Here is a 17,311-nt window from a genome sequence, read left to right on the forward strand (position 1 = left end):
CTTCTGGCCAGTTTTTGACTTCTGGCAACTACCTGGTTTGATCCCTGCGGTTTTCCTGGCAAGTCCCAAAGGTGGTTTTTCCAAAACGCAATTGGATTTTCTAGTTTTTCTTTCTTTTAAGCCATTTCGCTTTTCATCCAAGAAGCTTCAGAGCTTCTATGAAATGTCTTCAAAGAAAGGAAAAACCGGAAAGTCCAGTTGCCTCTTGAAAAAAAACCACCTTTGGGACAATCATGACCTGGATGACTGAGAATCTCCATAGACATTTTCCTGGTAAGTTTTTCCGGAAGTGATCAGAAATGGTATAGGCAGGATCTCCTGCTTGAGCAGGAGACTAGATGTAGATCTAGTTGGACTAGATGACCTACAAGGACCCTTTCAACTCTGTTGTTCTGTATTTCTAAGTGGTTTGTCAATGCCTCCTTTTTAGGGCTGAGGGAAAGTGACTAGTCAGGTCACCCCTAAGGCAGAATTAGAACTGCAGTTTCTTAAGTACTGTAAATACTGATAGAAGAGGATATTTGTACCTCAGGCTTGAAACTTTACAGTAAGAAAAGCATTTGTCAAGTACGCAAATTCAACAGAAAATTTGGGCTCAATTGTGATTGTAAATCGAGGACTATCTGAATGCTAATAATTTATTTTCCTATTGTTCATATTGGAATATTTATAGATGCAACTAAAAGGGCAGCACATGGAAAAAAATAATTGATTTTCCAGCTGCAGCTGTTTATCAAGACATTTCATTTTTTTTACTGCTGCGTTTAGGGAAAATGTGACTCCTTCCCAGGGGACAAACGATGGTTTCCTATTATTTTAGTATGACAACATCCACTCTATTTCACTTAAGAGGTGGGGTAGAACAAGGAGAAATCCCCCCCAAAAAACCCACTCAAAACACAAAGGCATTTGGAACATAGCTATAAATATGCCTATAGTGCCACATTAACATAGTTTTGCTCCTCAAAAATGATCATAATGACGATGTTTGTATGCTTGTATGTTAACACCTTGGACAACTAGACAGCACACTGCTCAACATAGAAAGGAAATGTATGATATAAAACAATACAAAATGTTTCAATTTTTTTTAAAAGAACAACACATCCTCTTGTTACATTGTCCAGGGAGCCGTGACTTTAGGCAGGCTTCTCAAGTTACTTCGGGCACACCCCTGGCCGTCTCGCCTCCCTGTTTTCCAGCGATTTGACGACTGGGGGACGGGGTGGGGGAGGGAAGGGTTGCTTTCCGCAGAGTCCTTGCTGCGAAGCCCCCCTTTCGAGGGATTTGTGTATCCAATCTGACAGAGAGAGAGAGAGAGAGAGAGAGAGAGAGAGAGAGAGAGAGAGAGAGAGAGAGAGAGAGAGAGAGAGAGAGAGAGAGAGAGAGAGAGAGAGAGAGAGAGAGAGAGAGAGAGAGAGAGAGAGAGAGAGAGAGAGAGAGAGAGAGAGAGAGAGAGAGAGAGAGAGAGAGATTGCGAAACTTCCGGGCGCACAGAGGAGCCTTTTCCCGCTGGGGCCGGAACTATCCACGTGAGCTTTCAGAGCAGCCGGTCCTTTGCTTTTGGGGAACCGGGCAAACAGAAGAAGGCGAGGATGAGTCTGAAGCGCCTGCCTGGACTCTTCTGGGTCGGTAAGGATGCGGCATTGAGGAAGCGCCTGCCCTCCGAGCGGCCGCTTTTGCAGGCGTTGCTGGCGGAGGGACAGGGGAGTTTTGCAGAGGGCCGGCTAGCTTTTGAAAGCGGGAAAGCGGGTAAGCGGGTGTCGCCAAGCTTGAGCGATCAGAAAAAAATAACATTTTGTCCTTTGCTGCTGCCCGGGAATTCTAAGTAATGTTGGTTAGATGGACAAGAGGGGTGGTGACACCGGTCACGCATTTGCATACAGGAGAACGGGATTAGTGCCTGACCCTGTTAATTGTAAAATATACAGCGATCCCAGGAAGCAAATGAAGATTGCTTCCAGGTCGATAGGGTGTTTTGTTTTTCCCAATTTACCGCGTGGGGTCTTTTGTAATCCATCACAACTGGAGGACACGTTTGAAGAAAACTCCGTCAACAGATTTGGTCTAGCACTGGTTGAGGCACCAAGCTAGAAAGTGGAGCTCTGGTCTCCTTAGGCATAAAAGCTGGTTTTATCTCTCAACCCTACTCGCTTCACAGGGTGGTTGTGGTGGGGAAAAAATAGGAGTATTAGGTATGTTTGCTGCCTTGAGTTATTTCTAAAAAGAATAAAGGTGGGATAAAAATAATCGTGGCACGACATAACCGCGAACGTCAAAAGCGCGCCGACAACACCGCGGTGCTAAAACCGCGATGTCAAAAGCGCGCCGACAACAGTGCGCCGACAACAGCGCGCCGACAACAGCGCGCCGACAGAAGCACGATTTAACTTAAGGTTAGGTTTAGGGTTAGGTTTAGGGTTAGGGTAGGTTTAGGGTTATTTTTAGGGTTATGTTACAGCGCGCTTCTGTCGGCGCGCTTTTGTCGGCGCGCTGTTGTCGCACGGTTTTGACAGTGCGGTTTTGTCACCGCGCTTTAGTCACACGCGCTTTAGTCTACCGCGGTTTTGTGGTGGAACCAAAATAATACTCTGATGTTAAAGGAAGGCAAAAAATTCATATTTATTTTGTTATATTATGTAGCGTATACTGGAGGTGGCAACCCTTTGAGAGCTGTGTTCAGCATATGCCGAATAGTGTACATTCAAAGTGACAATAAACCTATTCTATTCTATTCTGTTCTGTTCTGTTCCATTCCATTCCACTCCACTCCACATATTCTATTCTATGCTACTCTATTCTATTCTACTCTACCTACCCTACCCTTCTATTCCTATTCTATTCATGTAGTTGGTGGGGCCTGCGGTTATATTGGCAGCATATCTTCATGGACTATCTCCAACCAGATGTTAGGCAGTAGGTCAGGATTTTTTAAAATTTAGCAGTGAGAATGGAGCAAATTGCTTGAGTACAGTTTTGTCTGGTACATTCACTCTGCTGTGAAGAAGCTAGGGGCTTGTAAAAATCTAGTTCCTTCATAGGTTCAGTAATGATGGATAAACGTTCCCCCAAAATCATCCAGATCGCTTACACTGTTCACTTTTATTATTGCATGCATTTTGAAGTGTTTGAGTATAGGGCAGGCTGGGCTTTGCATGGGCTTTTGGTAGAATCTTTAGAATATGTGAGTAATACTTTGAAGAATTCACATCTAAACTGAGAAAAGTGTCTTTGCATTTCTATTGGCTCTAACTTGGAACCTGGCTTCATCAGTAAATGCTTGAACTAATGTTACGGATGCTAGTGGAATGATTGAAATCTACCCTTAATTTTCAGGAAGGAGATGCTTCCTTCAGGTTCTGCTTCCTTCGTCTCAAGGTCTTTGGTATTCTAAGAAATCTACATGTGCCAGGAAACAGATTTCTCCATCAGGAACTGAAGCAAAAGATGCAATAGACAACTTGTTTTCTTCTGAGCAGCAATCTGCTATTTTGCAGTTCCTCAATTCAGCATCCGAAGAAGAACTTTCTGCAGTTAAACTATTGCAAGGGAAAAAGTATCATAATGTATTGGAATATAGAAACAATCATGGGCCATTTCAGGAATTACAAAGTTTACTGCAAGTGCCTTCTTTTCGGTATAAAACAGCGGTTAAAGTATGCAACTTTATTCTCAACTCTCCAGAAAAAGAAGAGAAAAAAACATGCAATCCTATGTCTGCCAGGAAATGCATCAGTCCTTCAATTAAAAGAGAAAGGTTAAAGGTACGATTTTCAGCAGGTCTGGGTGTTTTCCTCTACATCTTAATGTAGAGTTTATCTTTGTGTAATTGAGAGCTGCTCTTTCAATGTAGCTGCCTTTCCAAAGTTTAATAATTGAATATTAAACTTTATAGTAGTGTGATTTATTTACATGGGAGAGAACAGTGGAGACTTGATTGTTACAAAAATCACTTGTGAATTATTTTGCATTTTGAGGTAGGTTGGTAACTGAGATGGGGTTGGGCAAGATAAGAAAAGCTCTGTAATTCACAGTGGTGAGTACGCAGCCTTAAATAACAAATGAACACATTCACAGTCTGCAATGCGTCCCAAATAGTTGTAAAGAGTCCTACAGTAGGCTGCCAAAGGTTTTCGGGATAAGGCTGATAAGCACCCACCTTTATCTTCCTTGAAACGCTGCCAAAGACTTAATTGGCAATTAACTTGGCAAGACCACACAGAGCAAATAGTCCAAACTGAACTTCAGAAGGTAAACTGACCAGCATGAACCAAGTTGCTTCCTGCAAAGGCTCATACGCCTTTGCTCCTCCTTTATGTCCTATGGGAGTGGCCAATCACCTTCAAGCTTTAGTCCTGAGTCGTGCCTTCTGTCTTAACTGTTCTTGCCTTCTGGCAGCTCTGCGCATGCACGCACTGGGAACAAGGAGAGTCTGTTCCCCTGCCTTGCTGATGTCTGACTCTGGAGGCTCTGGAGGCAGCACATAACTCCCAGATGGCCGTGGCCCACTCTCTGCCTCCGATGCAGAGCCCTCGTCCGAGCCTTCCCCAGACTCCAGGACTGGCCCATGTTCCTTCCCAACCTTTTTGCTGTCCTTGCTCTGCAGGCCGGTGGCTGACCACAACATAAATATACACTTGATTTTAATGCATGGAAACTCAACCACCTGAGTTTATGATTGATGACCATCTTTAGGATTCATATGCCTTGAAGATTAATAACCATCCTGTCTTTGCTTTATATTTTTTAAAAATCCAAATAAATGTATGGTGTTCCAAGAATTTTGTACCTACCTATGTTCTGTAGCGATTCCATGTTCTCTAGTAAGATTAGGAAAAGAAATACAGGTAGTCGTTGACTTACAATCTTTCCTTTAATGACTTTGAAGTTGCAATGGCAGTAAAAAAAAGTGGCTCAGAGAAGTGATTTTCACATTTATGACCATTGCAACATCTCCACAGTCATGTGATCAAAATTTGGATGCTTGGCATGTTTTTATGACAGCTGCAGTGCCCTGGGGTCACGTGATCACCATATGCGACCTTCTGACAAGCAAAGTCAATGGGAAAGCCAGAATCGCTTTACAGCTGTGTTACTAACTTAACAACTGCAGTGATTCACTTAATACCTGTGGCAAAAAGTTGTAAAATGGGACAAATCTTGCTTAACAAACTGTCTTGCTTAGCAACAGAATTTTTGGGCTCAATTGTAGTCATATGTCGAGGACTTCTTGTATTTTTACTTCCACCAGAAACCTGGTGGCTGTAAATATTTAAATGCTGATAACTCTTTTTTTTTCATTTCCCCCTTCAGACTGCAAACAGTATTGTATCTATTGTTTTTGGCATGCAAAAAATTTCATGGGCTCATGTTAACAGAGATTTGATTGTGCAGAACTGGCATTTGGAAAACTACAGAAATAAGGAAGAAACATTCACACCAGCAATGTACCTTGAGACAGTAAGCCATCTTATCTTGCCTCGGTGGGATAGCCTTTTTCATTCTTGAAGTGTTACAGTTTTACAGCAGATGGGGGAGGTCTGTATGTCACACATGCAAACTCATGATGTTAGTTATAGCCACCTGCAATCTTATAGAATTGGTCTCCGATAAATAAACAGTATCATGTGTGAAGGACTTTTGTGATACTAGCTGGATACCCATACTTCGCAACAAAACCATGTGATCGGGCAATGCAAGAGAAATGTGGTTCAGTCCGGTTCAATCTGTTGGCTCAGTAGTGGTCGGTGATTGAAACACATAAGGGAATATAGCTCCCGACGCCTTGAATCCGGAAGCAGTTCCATAGGCGGAAGGTGTAGACATTTTTGTGAGGTACTGACATTTAGCACTGTAAGGAACCCCAGACCACTCCTGAGTAAAGGAGTGGAATGTATGCCAATTTGAACTGAGGCAACAGTATGTGAGGCAACTGGCAGTTGGAATAGAGCTTTCCAGGTGGGGGAGGGGGAGTAGAAGTTCTTAGCATCAGAGTGTGTTAATTACTGTATAAGAAATGCTAATGATCTGATGGTCATTTCGAAAAATCCTTTCTTAGCGAGCACCTAGAAGCCAAGAGGAATATATGTGCCAAATTTCAAATTTATAGGCTTACGGTTCTTGAAATTTCGTGATGAATGAGTGGCATTTGGCTTATATATATATAAGCGGGCATATGCGTCCTACCCTCCAGCGACGCCTCCGCAACACTCCAGCTGCTCGCCGGAGCTTTGCGCAGGTGCCGTATGCGATGTACCACAGCTACCCACCACTGATATATATAGATTAATCTGCTACCTTATGCAGGGAACACTGGAAAGATTCTAACAATGGAGAAGAGTCTGGAAACATGATTGAAAACTGCAGGATGCCGGTTCCCTTGCAGTCTCATTTGACAGGGAGAAGAATAATCTGTTGAAAGTTAAAGCGGAATTAACCTGTCCCTCTCACCTTGTACAGATCAGCCTCAGGCAACATTGGCTTTTCAAGCATTGGGAGAAAACACTGGGCTGTTTTTTGCAAAAAAAGGGGGGCATGCAGAGGCTTTGGGAGGCTTCTAGAGTGCTGCTGGGGGGAGGGGATGGACCATTTTTTGCTCTTTTTTCCCTCTCCAGCCCCCAGGAGCACTCTGGAAACCTCCTAAAGACTATGCACCAGTGGTGGGTTGCAGGCGGTATGCCCTGGTACAGGTGTACCATTCTGGTATGATGCTCCGGACAGCCCACCCGAGCTCCTTACCTGTCCTTTAAGCCTTTGGTGCTTTCGTGCATGCGCATGGTGCGTCTGGCACCTGTGTGATGCTCCGCCGAGCAGCTGGAGCATTGCGGAGGCTTGCAGAGGCATCCCAGGCAGGTATGATGCCTGTGCCCACCCCGTGCGTCCATGCGGGCAATGCCGGGCCTGTTCCAACCATAGCGGTTGGAACGGTATTCGGAACTTATCACTGCTATGCACAGCCATTTTTGCAAAGGGGGCAGGGTTTCGGTAGGCCAAAAATGCTGTATTCAATGTATAAGATGCACTCAGATTTTCACCCTCTTTTGAGGGAAAAAGGTGCATCTTATACTCCAAAAAATACGGTACTTAGCTATTTACTTTATCCCTTGATTTCAATGTGAACGCTAATAGAACAGGAAAAGAAGGTGTTAATCCCAAGCACAGGTAATCTTCCATTTGCAACCATCCATTGATTGACCATTCATGGTTAAAATGGCACTGAAAAATTATGACCATTTTTGATACTTATGTCCATTACCACATTCCCTGGCAACTGGCATGGATGAGTGATGTTCCCTTAGTCATGTGATCACTGTTTGCAACTTTCTGACAAGCAAAGTTAATGGGGAAACCAGATTCATTTAACAACGGTTACTAACTTAACTGCAATGATTCACTTAACAACTGTGGCAAGAAAGGTTGGAAAATGGAGCAAAACTCACTTAACAATAATCTTGCTTAGCAACAAAAAATGTGGGCTCCATTGTGGTTGCACGTTGAAGACTACCTGTAGTTCTAATAATTCCATGGGCATATTATACATATGTGATTATTTTCCCTCTATCACCCACCTTTGTTTTAGGCAGCGGATTCCAACCTTTCTGGCTCCCAGTGGCAGAGAGGGGATGGTTTTGCATGCACACCTGCTTGCACAAATGGAGCTTTATGCGCTTGCGTACTCACCGACTTGCCTACCATTTGCACAGCCTGGTACCCAATCACAGCCTAGGGGATGGGAATCCGTTCTAGAGTGCACCTTAACTTTTTGCAGGGACATGCACAAAAATAGCCTCCAGTGTGTTCACCTAGCAAAAATCTGTCAGATCTGTAGCTCACCATCTAGATATCAATGGAGATTCTCAGTGATCCAGGTAATGGTTGTCCCAACGGTGCTTTTTCAAGAAGCAATTGGACTTTCTGGCTTTTCTTTCTTTGAAGACATTTCACTTCTCATCCAAGAAGCTTCTTCAGCTCTTGGATGAGAAGTTTCTTCTCATAGCTGAAGAGGCTTCTTGGATGAGAAGCGAAATGTCTTCAAAGAAATATCAGAAAGTCCAGTTGCCTCTTGAAAGAGCACTTTTGAGATTCCCATCTAGAGGAAGTTTTTGATGGACCCAATCCATTCTCTACCAAGTTAAATCATGAGTTTGTATACTTAGTAATTGAAAACTGCCTTTAAGGTACAGTTCAAAATAATTTCATTGTAGTATATACATTTCTAGTAGATTAATGTAACCAATGCATGCTTTAGGATTTGTGGTGCTGCATTGTTTGAGTTTGATAAAACTGACTTACACTTGTTTGTTTCAGGTATCTACTATAATATCCAAGATTCCTGAAGCAGACTTTTATGTTTTGGAAAAAGTTGGACTTCCTCCCACAAATGCTGCCTTGTTTCCAGTAACGTTGCATCTTCGTATAATGGAAGCTGTACTTTTTGCATTATTGCAAAAACGTTTTGGAAAGGATGGGGAACCCCAAGTGCTGAGCATCGCCCGGAATGCTGTAGGCAGATATTTTGGGCTGATGTTGGGAGAGGCACGAATTAGTGGAGTGGACCTTGTAAAACAATTTCTGGATTCTGCTACACAAACATCCCGTGTGAGCTTTGCAAGCAGCGTAGTTGCCAGGTATATGCATATATTATCAGGTAATTCATGGAAAAGAGAGGAGGAACTATGTGATTCATTATTGCAGGCAATAGCTTTTTATGAGCTTCTGGTATTGGACACTTATGAAATGTCTTAAGAATCAAATAAATTAATGATTGTGTGACTTCCGGATCGTACAATAAATCTGTGACATTTGATGTAACATTACAAAAGTTGAAATAATCTTTAGGTGTTAATGTCAAAATTATTTCCTGTTGTCAGGAACCTATCTTAACTATTTCTAACTTTAGGTAACAATTGAACGCATTCAAAATGAAAGAATTATATAATGAACATGTTTTGGATCAGTGACAAGTAATAAATAAGCAACCAGGACTTCCTGGGAGGAGCTTACTGGTGGGGGCAGCAAAAAATCAGCTGCCTCCGAATTCCTGGCTACGTACCTGTTTAGAGGATCTTCCATCTGACGTCTTATCAGGTTTTCTTATCCTTCAGGCAAGAGGGAAAGAAGAAGCTGTTTTGCTGGCAAATGCTCTTCGATTTTTGCAGCTTTTGTGCTTGCAAGGAAAGGGGGGCTAGCCCAAGGCAGAACGGCTGTCCGTGCTGGGAACTTCAAACTGCCTTGTGCAGGACAAAGTAGGTCTCTCCCACTCTGCTCTAAGTTTTGTTTGATTTAATCTTATCACGAGCTGAATCCGTTTACTGCGAGGACAATAATTGCTTATCAACATTTTAGCTTCTTTTCTTTTTCTCCTCCGAAAAATTATTTACTCAGAGGCTTTTAAAATGGCGCCGAGCAGGCTGGTTTCTCCGGTAATAACGAACACTTTTTGCTAATTCTCACAAGACTTCAAAAGAATTCAAAACAAAAGAGATAGCTTATCATATGTTTTGGTTTCACAATAGAAGAATTTTACTCCTTCATTAACCTTGCTTATTTGTAAGTTAAATGGTGATGAATCTGTTGAACGGTCTTGTTACAATGTTTACTCACTGAAAGTTTTGCCAAGCCTTAAACTTCAAAATAAAAGCCTCTTTACTTAAAGCTGCATATTTAGGCAATAGAGTTTTATTAACTGCAGGCAGACAAATTTTGAAATGGCCTCAAAACCAAATATTAACTTGAAGTCGTCACCCTCTACTTCCAGGGGCACATCCTCAGTGCCTGGCACAAAGCTGCAGCCTCCGCTTCCTACGCCCCCTGCTGGGGATGTGTTAACGAAAGAATTTTTTCTGAGTAATCTAAGCGAGGCTCTTAATGCACAGACAATTAAAATGGAAGATAAATTTAGAGATAATAGAGAGGAGAGAAAAGAGGAAATAAAAGAAATGAAAGAAGAAATTAAAAGTGAAATAAAAGGACTTAAACAGGAGTTGTATGAGAAATTTGAGGCTAAGGTTGATAAAATTAGAGACGACATGCTGAGTCTTGTAACTGTATTAACAGAACATATTTCTGGAGTGGAAGATACTCTAGAGGTTCTTAATGATGCCAATGCTAACTTGACATTGAAAACAGAGGTGGTGGAACAAAAAGTGGAAAATGCTGAAAAAGAAATTATTATGATACAGTACCGACAAATGGAGTTCGCATTAAGAGTAAGGGGGCTGCGTGAGGAGAAACAGGAGAACCTGAAACAGATCCTATCGGAAGCTTTTGACCGCCTGATGGGAAGACCAGGGACCAACCAAGGCTGGCAAATTGACAAAGCTTACCGCGTTAACTCCTGGCTGGCAAAGCAGAAGCAGCTTCCTCGAGACATCGTTATATATTTTACTACAAGAGAGTTCAGAAATATGGTACTGCAAGCGTCTTATAACACTAAGCTTCAAATTGGCGGTCAAGACCTGGCTGTTTTGAAAGAGATACCACCCCAAATGTTAAGAGCCAGAAGAGACTACGCTTTTTTGGTCGAAGAACTCAGAAATCGTCAGATACAGTATAGATGGGATGCACCATTCGGCATCATATTTACATTTGATAAGCAAAGGTACCGCCTCAACTCTGTATGGAAAGCCCGAGATTTTTATTATAATATATTGAAGGCCGGACACCCTGCACCATCTGGACCTAGAGAAAGACCACAAGAAGGACAGGATAGACAGCAAATTACACAACCACCAGACAAGATGGAGCATCTCTCTTCTCTAGAAGTGCAAGGTGCTATGGAACCAAGACCTAGCCGCATGACTACTAGACGTATGGAGAAACAAGCTAAAAAGCAACAGCATCAACAATCATCGGCCATCGATCAAGGAACTACAACAACAAATCTGGAAGCAGTGGGAGGAGCTAGACCTAAGGTTAAACAGGCCGTGCAGGAAGCTCTAAAAATGCTTCAACCAACCAAAGATGACAACTAAGATTTTAACATGGAATGTCAACGGACTGAACTCTCCACAGAAGAGGAAGAAAATATTTCATTATCTTAAACAGTTTAAGAACTATGTAATTTGTTTGCAAGAAACTCATATCAAGTCAACTGATCAAAAATATTTGATCAACTCAAAACTTGGTCAACATTTTGCAGCTTCTGCTATGGAAAAGAAGAATGGTATAGTTGTATACTTAAGAAAAGATATGAAAGCTGAATTAATAGAAGCAGATCCCTTCGGAAGATATATTGCTTTAGACTTAATCTTAGAAGGGAAAAAGACATTACTTTTGGGAATTTATGCTCCCAATCAACAGCAAGATAGATTCTATAGAAATCTTCATGCTAAATTAGTACAGTGGGACTATAGTTCCTGTATACTATTGGGTGACTGGAATGGAGTGATAGACACTAAGAGAGATAAGAAGATTTCCCGCCTAAATACCAAGATGCGAGCAAAGTTACCCAAATCTTTCTTTGACATTATGGATGATTTTGAATTGAGAGATATCTGGCGAGAAAGAAATGCAGAGGAATATGACTTCACTTTCTTCTCGGACAGGCATCAATCCCTTTCAAGGATTGATTTTATTCTAACCACTAATGATTTGCTTTCTAGGGTCAAGAAAACAAAGATTGCAGCTAGAGTCCTTTCGGACCATAACCCAGTTTGGATGGAGTTGGGAAGGGTAGTGCAGGCAAGAAGGTCTTGGAGACTGAATGAAAATTTATTTAGATATGAAAACTATATTAATGATTGTAAAAAATTACTATCTGAATATTTTGTTTTGAATATGAATAAGGGTACATCTATGGAATTTGTATGGGATGCAAGCAAAGCGTATATGAGAGGAGTTTTGATGAATATAAATAAAACACATAGAAATAAGCAAGGGTTAAAACGAACAGAACTGGAAGAGGAAATTAAGAGAAAAGAGCTGGAGTTAACAAGGAAACCAGACGATACAAAGGTTAAGGAAGCTATTAACATATTAAAATCTCAATTTGACATGTTGATCTCTGACCAGGTAGCTACTAATTTATTATATGCAAAACACAATACTTTTTGTAATGCAAACAAACCTGGCAGATGGTTAGCTTATCAGATTAGGAAAAAAAGGAAAACTCGAAATATATCTAAACTGATTTACAGAGGGAAGGAGGTGTTCCAACAGGAAGAGATTCAAAAGGCTTTCTGGGAATTTTTTACAGAACTGTATAAAGGGGATAAAATTAATGGTTTAGACATAGACAAATATTTAGACAAGGAGAAAATACCTTCAGTTAGAGAAGAACACAGGCAAAAATTGAATCAACCAATAACCTCGGGGGAAATCCTGCAGGTAATTAAGCAATTAAAGTCAGGGAAAGCACCAGGTACAGATGGCTTGACAGCGGTTTACTATAAAAACTTACAGTTAGAAATGGTAGAACCTCTTAGAGAATTATTTAATATGATTCAAACGGAAGGTAAAGTCCCTCCATCTTGGAAGACAGCGTTTATATCTTTGATACCCAAAGAAGATCAAGATACTACTCAACCCAAAAATTATAGACCCATTTCATTACTGAATGTAGATTATAAAATTTTTACTAAAATATTAGCAAATAGGTTAATGTTGGTCATTCAACAATTGATACATACGGACCAAACAGGTTTTATACAAGGGAGACAGATGAAAAGTAATGTCAGATTAATTATTAATGCATTAGAATATTTGGGAAAGAACAACCAGATCCCTGCTGCGTTTATATTTTTGGATGCTGAGAAGGCCTTTGATCAAGTTAACTGGCAATTTCTGCTGAAGATATTGCAAAAAATGCAGATAGGAGATAATTTTTTACAGTCAATTAAAGCAATATACCAACAGCAAACAGCACAAATCATAGTCAATGGAAGTTTAACAGACTCTTTTCAAATTGGAAAAGGTACAAGACAGGGTTGTCCTTTGTCCCCATTATTGTTTATTATAACTTTGGAAGTATTGTTGAATAAAATAAGGGGCTTGGATGGTTTAAAAGGGATCAAGATTAGGCAGCAAGAATATAGAGTCCGCGCTTTTGCGGATGATTTGGTCATAATATTGGAACAACCGCAGGAATCCAGTATGGTTTTAATGAATACGATTAATCAATATGGTCAAGTGTCTGGCTTTAAAATAAACTTAGGAAAAACCAAAATATTAGCTATAAATATGAATATTAAACAAAAGGAAGAATTAGGAGTGATGCTAGGATGTGAGGTAGTTAAAAAAGTTAAATATCTTGGAGTTAACATTTTAACTTCAAATGGGAAATTATATAAGCATAATTATGAACCACTTTGGCATAGCATACAGACAGAGATGAAAAAATGGGAGAAATTGCACTTATCTTTGCTGGGCAGGATAGCGGCAGTGAAAATGAACATTTTACCAAAATTTTTATTTCTTTTCCAAATGTTACCTATACTTAAAAAAGATGCGAACCTTTTAGAATGGCAGAAGGGTATCAACAAATTTGTGTGGGCAGGAAAGAAGCCGAGGGTAAAGATGAAAATAATGCAAGATGTACGTGAGAGAGGAGGATTGAAACTACCTAATTTAAAACTATATTATGATGCAGTGGCATTATCTGTAATTAGTGATTGGATTCATTTAACCAATGATAGAATATTGAACATTGAGGGACACGATCTGGTATTTGGTTGGCATGCTTACCTGTTATTCAACAAAAAATTGGATAAGAACTTTAAAAGTCATATTTTAAGAAATGCTTTATTGCGGGTTTGGAAGAAATACCAATATAAATTAAATGACAAGATACCCATGTGGGCAATTCCTAGACATGCAATTGAAAATATGAATACAGCACAAAAACAGGACAGAATTACTTACAGACAGCTTCTTACCTCGGAAAGGGGGGTATTACAATTAAAATCTTTAGAGGTATTAAAAGAGGAGAAGGTAGTTCAAACATGGTTCCAGTATGGGCAATTACAGGCTAGGTGGAAAATAGATCAAAAAATTGGCTTTATTCAAGTTGAGGATAATCTGTTTAAACAAATAAGAGATCAAAGCTTAATGCATATAAAGAGGATATATAATGTATTAATACAGATGGATTCGGAAACAGAATTAGTTAAAGATTGTATGATAAAATGGGCTCAAAATATTGAGGAACCAATAATGTTGGATACATGGGAAAGAATTTGGGTAAGAAATGTGAAATTTACACAAGCTCAAAATCTGAGAGAAAATTTTTACAAGATGTTCTATAGATGGCATTTAGATCCTAAAAAGTTGGCTTCTATGTATCCGAATGTACAGCCTAAATGTTGGAGGTGTGGTTCTCTCGATGCTACATATTATCATATATGGTGGACCTGCCAAAAGGTTAAGGCATTTTGGATAAAAATATGGTGGGTCATGCAAAATGTTTTTAAAAGAAGGATAAAGTTTATTCCTCAGTTATTTTTACTAGGTATATGTACTGACTTTACAGTGGTAGAGACCAATTTGATTCTGCACCTGATAACTGCAGCAAGACTGTTGGTGGCGCAATATTGGAAGAAGGAAGACTTGCCTACAATCCAAGAATGGACATTGAAAGTAACAAACTTAGCTGAAATGGCTAAAATATCGGCATATCTCAAAGATCATTCAAATGAGAGATATAAACGAGACTGGAAAAAATGGATTGACTATATACAAAATAAATACGGGACTAAGAAATTCCAGTTAGCCTATGCTTAAGATCAGAAATGATTTAAACTGTTAAAAGTCAGTTCAGTAAGAAGAAGCTAAGGTCAATCTAGAATGTCATTAATTTCTTTATTTCTTTTTTCTCAATAGATTTTAGACTGTGTTAGTTAAAAATCCATACCGTGTACGGGTTCTGGGAAGTCGGGGGGGGGAAGGAGGAGGGGGGGTGGGGGGGTGGAGGGAGGGGTACACACAACAACAAAAAAATTGTACTTCAATGTCTTAATGATTGACAAATGATGACATATTTGTGTTTTTTTTTTTTAAAGAAAAATAAAAAAGTTCTCTTAATAAATAAGCAACCTGTAAAATGTTTCAAAGCCATATTGTATGCCTGGGAGAAGATGCTAAGTGCATAACCTCAGGTTGCCAAGAGGGGTGTTTTTTTTTTTTTTAAAGAGGTTTTAATGATTATTTTTCCACTTGGCCAACTGACATGCAATAGACTTTAGGAGTTACCAAGTATGGAAATACTACTTTCTTTTATTCTAATCTAAACAACCTTCATTATTAGGGTTAAAAGTAGTACAAGGAACATGGGAATTACCTAGGGAGAAATGAGTAGGGGAGCCTAAAATTTGCATTTTTACATCACAAAATCACCATATAAAAAGTTATGCCCTTCCTTCCAGATATTTTATTTTATTGCAGGGATAGAAACTTTTAAAAAACAAGCGTTGGTACGGTACAATAATAAAATAGTATAAAAAGATGTACAGAAATGCAGACAAACAGCTGCAAAGAGCTGTTAATGTAACAAAGGGATTTACAAAATTCACTGTTTTCCCTTACAGATTTTGCCCACTAGAGACAAATGTACAGGTCTGCATATTTGCAGATGCATGCAACACACCAACCACTTCAATCTAAAATAGGGTAATTGTTGAGTGACACCTGTTAATATTTGGTTAATCTGGATCTGTTGTTAGATCAATTCAAATAGATGCTTTTTAAAAAGTTTATCACTACATCAACTTATTGACTTGAAAAAGTTGTGGTTTTCTGGTATTAAGATGTTTATTAACATTAGAAAGACTCATCTTTTCCAAGTCAATCACCTGATTGTATTGATCAGCTGAAAGCTAGTTTTTTAAAGGATCTATTTGAATTGATTTACTGTTATACAAATTAAAAGCAACCAGTTGGCATATCTGCATCTTTCATAAATAAAGATTAAAAATATAATCGTCTTTTGAATATACATTTGTATTTACAATGTTATTCTTGGCCACTGTTTTAAGGAAAGTCAGTTGCCAGGCTGTTCAAAATTTCTTTAGGAAGATGAATCCCTTCCAGATAGTGGAGAAACCTGTTTGGGGGGAAAGAAATAATAGTTTAGTTTCAGTATCAAGATGAAAACATCTTGATCATTTTTAACCAGATTACTTTATAACCTGGATGGCAAACCTATGGCACACGTGCCACCTGTGGCACGCGTAGCCATTTGTCAGGGCACGTGAGACGTTGCCCTGTCAGCTGGCCAGTGTGCATGCTGCACCTTGAGCCAAGGTGGCGCAGTGGTTAAATGCAGCACTGCAGGCTACTGCTAGATCAGGAGGTCAGCGGTTCAAATCTCACCGGCTCAGGGTTGACTCAGCCTTCCATCCTTCCGAGGTGGGTAAAATGAGGACCCAGATTGTTGGGGGCAATATGCTGACTCTCTGTAAACCGCTTAGAGAGGCCTGAAGGCCTATGAAGCGGTATATAAGTCTACTGCTATTGCTATTGCTATGCGCGCGCTGGCCAGCTTAGTTGACCCTTTTTAAAAGCCATTTTTCACCCTCCCCAGGCTCCAGAGGCTTTATAGGAGCCTGGGGAGGGCAAAAAGAGCCTCCACCCCTGAGGCCCTCTGGAGGCTTCAGGAGCTTCCCTGAAGACTCCGGACCACAAAAAAATTGGTTCTATGGGCAAACTGGAAGTTCGGGAACGGACTTGGTTTGGTTTGCTCATAGGGTCCTTTTCAGGTCCCTGAAGGCTACGAAGGGCCCCCAGGGGGGCAGGGGAGGCTGTTTTCGCCCTCCCCAGGCTCCTATAAAGTCTCTGGAGCCTGGGGAGGGCGAAAAAAAGCATGCAAAAAATGGGGGAGTGCATCTCATGCGCACTGGGGGGTATCACACATTGTATTATTGGTGTGGCACACCCGCGCATGACCCCCCTGCGCTCCCCCCCTTATGGCACGTGAGCCAAAAAAGGTTCTCCATTGCTGCTTTTGTCTGTAACTCAGATACATGCATATATGGTATTCCAACACACCAGAAAGTAAATCGTTTTGAATTCAATGATTTACTTCTATAGAAGTCTGTTGAGCAACTTTAGCTAACTTACCTCCTTTTTGTCTTCCCCTGTTGTTTCAGTTTCTCTGATTTACAAATGTTGCGAAGAATCGGCAGATATTCCATGACACTGGCTTGTCTGCTATTCAGACTTAAAGGTGCACTGGAAAACACATTTTTAATTAAATCTATCCTCTTCTGTGCATTATAATGAACACTGTAAAAAAGAAAGTACATAATATATTTTTCAGAAGTGAATATTTATAGCAGATTGCTGAATTAACAGCTTAAGTTTCTTAATCTTTTCCTTG

At 40.2% G+C, this 17,311-nt stretch overlaps 2 protein-coding genes across 2 annotated transcripts in view; one reads left to right on the top strand and one right to left on the bottom strand.

Moving 5' to 3' along the window:
- Window positions 1-66: 66 nt before the first annotated feature.
- Window positions 67-8,974, top strand: TEFM (transcription elongation factor, mitochondrial). The gene is made up of 4 exons (XM_087710320.1): window positions 67-273; window positions 3,337-3,764; window positions 5,314-5,460; window positions 8,308-8,974. The coding sequence occupies exons 1-4, from the start codon at window positions 234-236 to the stop codon at window positions 8,743-8,745; spliced, it is 1,053 nt and encodes a 350-aa protein (XP_087566446.1). The 5' UTR covers window positions 67-233; the 3' UTR covers window positions 8,746-8,974.
- Window positions 8,975-15,372: 6,398 nt separating this feature from the next.
- ATAD5 (ATPase family AAA domain containing 5) overlaps window positions 15,373-17,311 on the bottom strand; it is a 29,510-nt gene continuing 27,571 nt past the window's right edge. The window contains exons 22-23 of the mRNA XM_087710321.1: window positions 17,053-17,217; window positions 15,373-16,036 (exon numbers count right to left, since the gene is read on the bottom strand). Of these exons, the coding sequence (XP_087566447.1) occupies window positions 15,964-16,036; window positions 17,053-17,217 (238 nt within the window). The 3' untranslated portion in view covers window positions 15,373-15,963. The remainder of the gene's footprint in view (window positions 16,037-17,052; window positions 17,218-17,311) is intronic.

The sequence above is a fragment of the Thamnophis sirtalis genome, unplaced genomic scaffold (assembly GCF_051295495.1).
Source record: "Thamnophis sirtalis isolate CommonGarterSnake01/CBP01778 unplaced genomic scaffold, rThaSir2_p1.2 scaffold_3, whole genome shotgun sequence".
NCBI lineage: Eukaryota > Metazoa > Chordata > Lepidosauria > Squamata > Natricidae > Thamnophis > Thamnophis sirtalis.

What these genes read in the sequence shown, in the direction of transcription:
- TEFM (XM_087710320.1), top strand. Translation starts at nt 234, where the DNA reads ATGACCTGGATGACTGAGAATCTCCATAGACATTTTCCTG. An exon ending in TCTCCATAGACATTTTCCTG is followed by an intron (nt 274 to 3,336) that starts GTAAGTTTTTCC and finishes CTTAATTTTCAG; the next exon opens with GAAGGAGATGCTTCCTTCAG. An exon ending in TTAAAAGAGAAAGGTTAAAG is followed by an intron (nt 3,765 to 5,313) that starts GTACGATTTTCA and finishes TTCCCCCTTCAG; the next exon opens with ACTGCAAACAGTATTGTATC.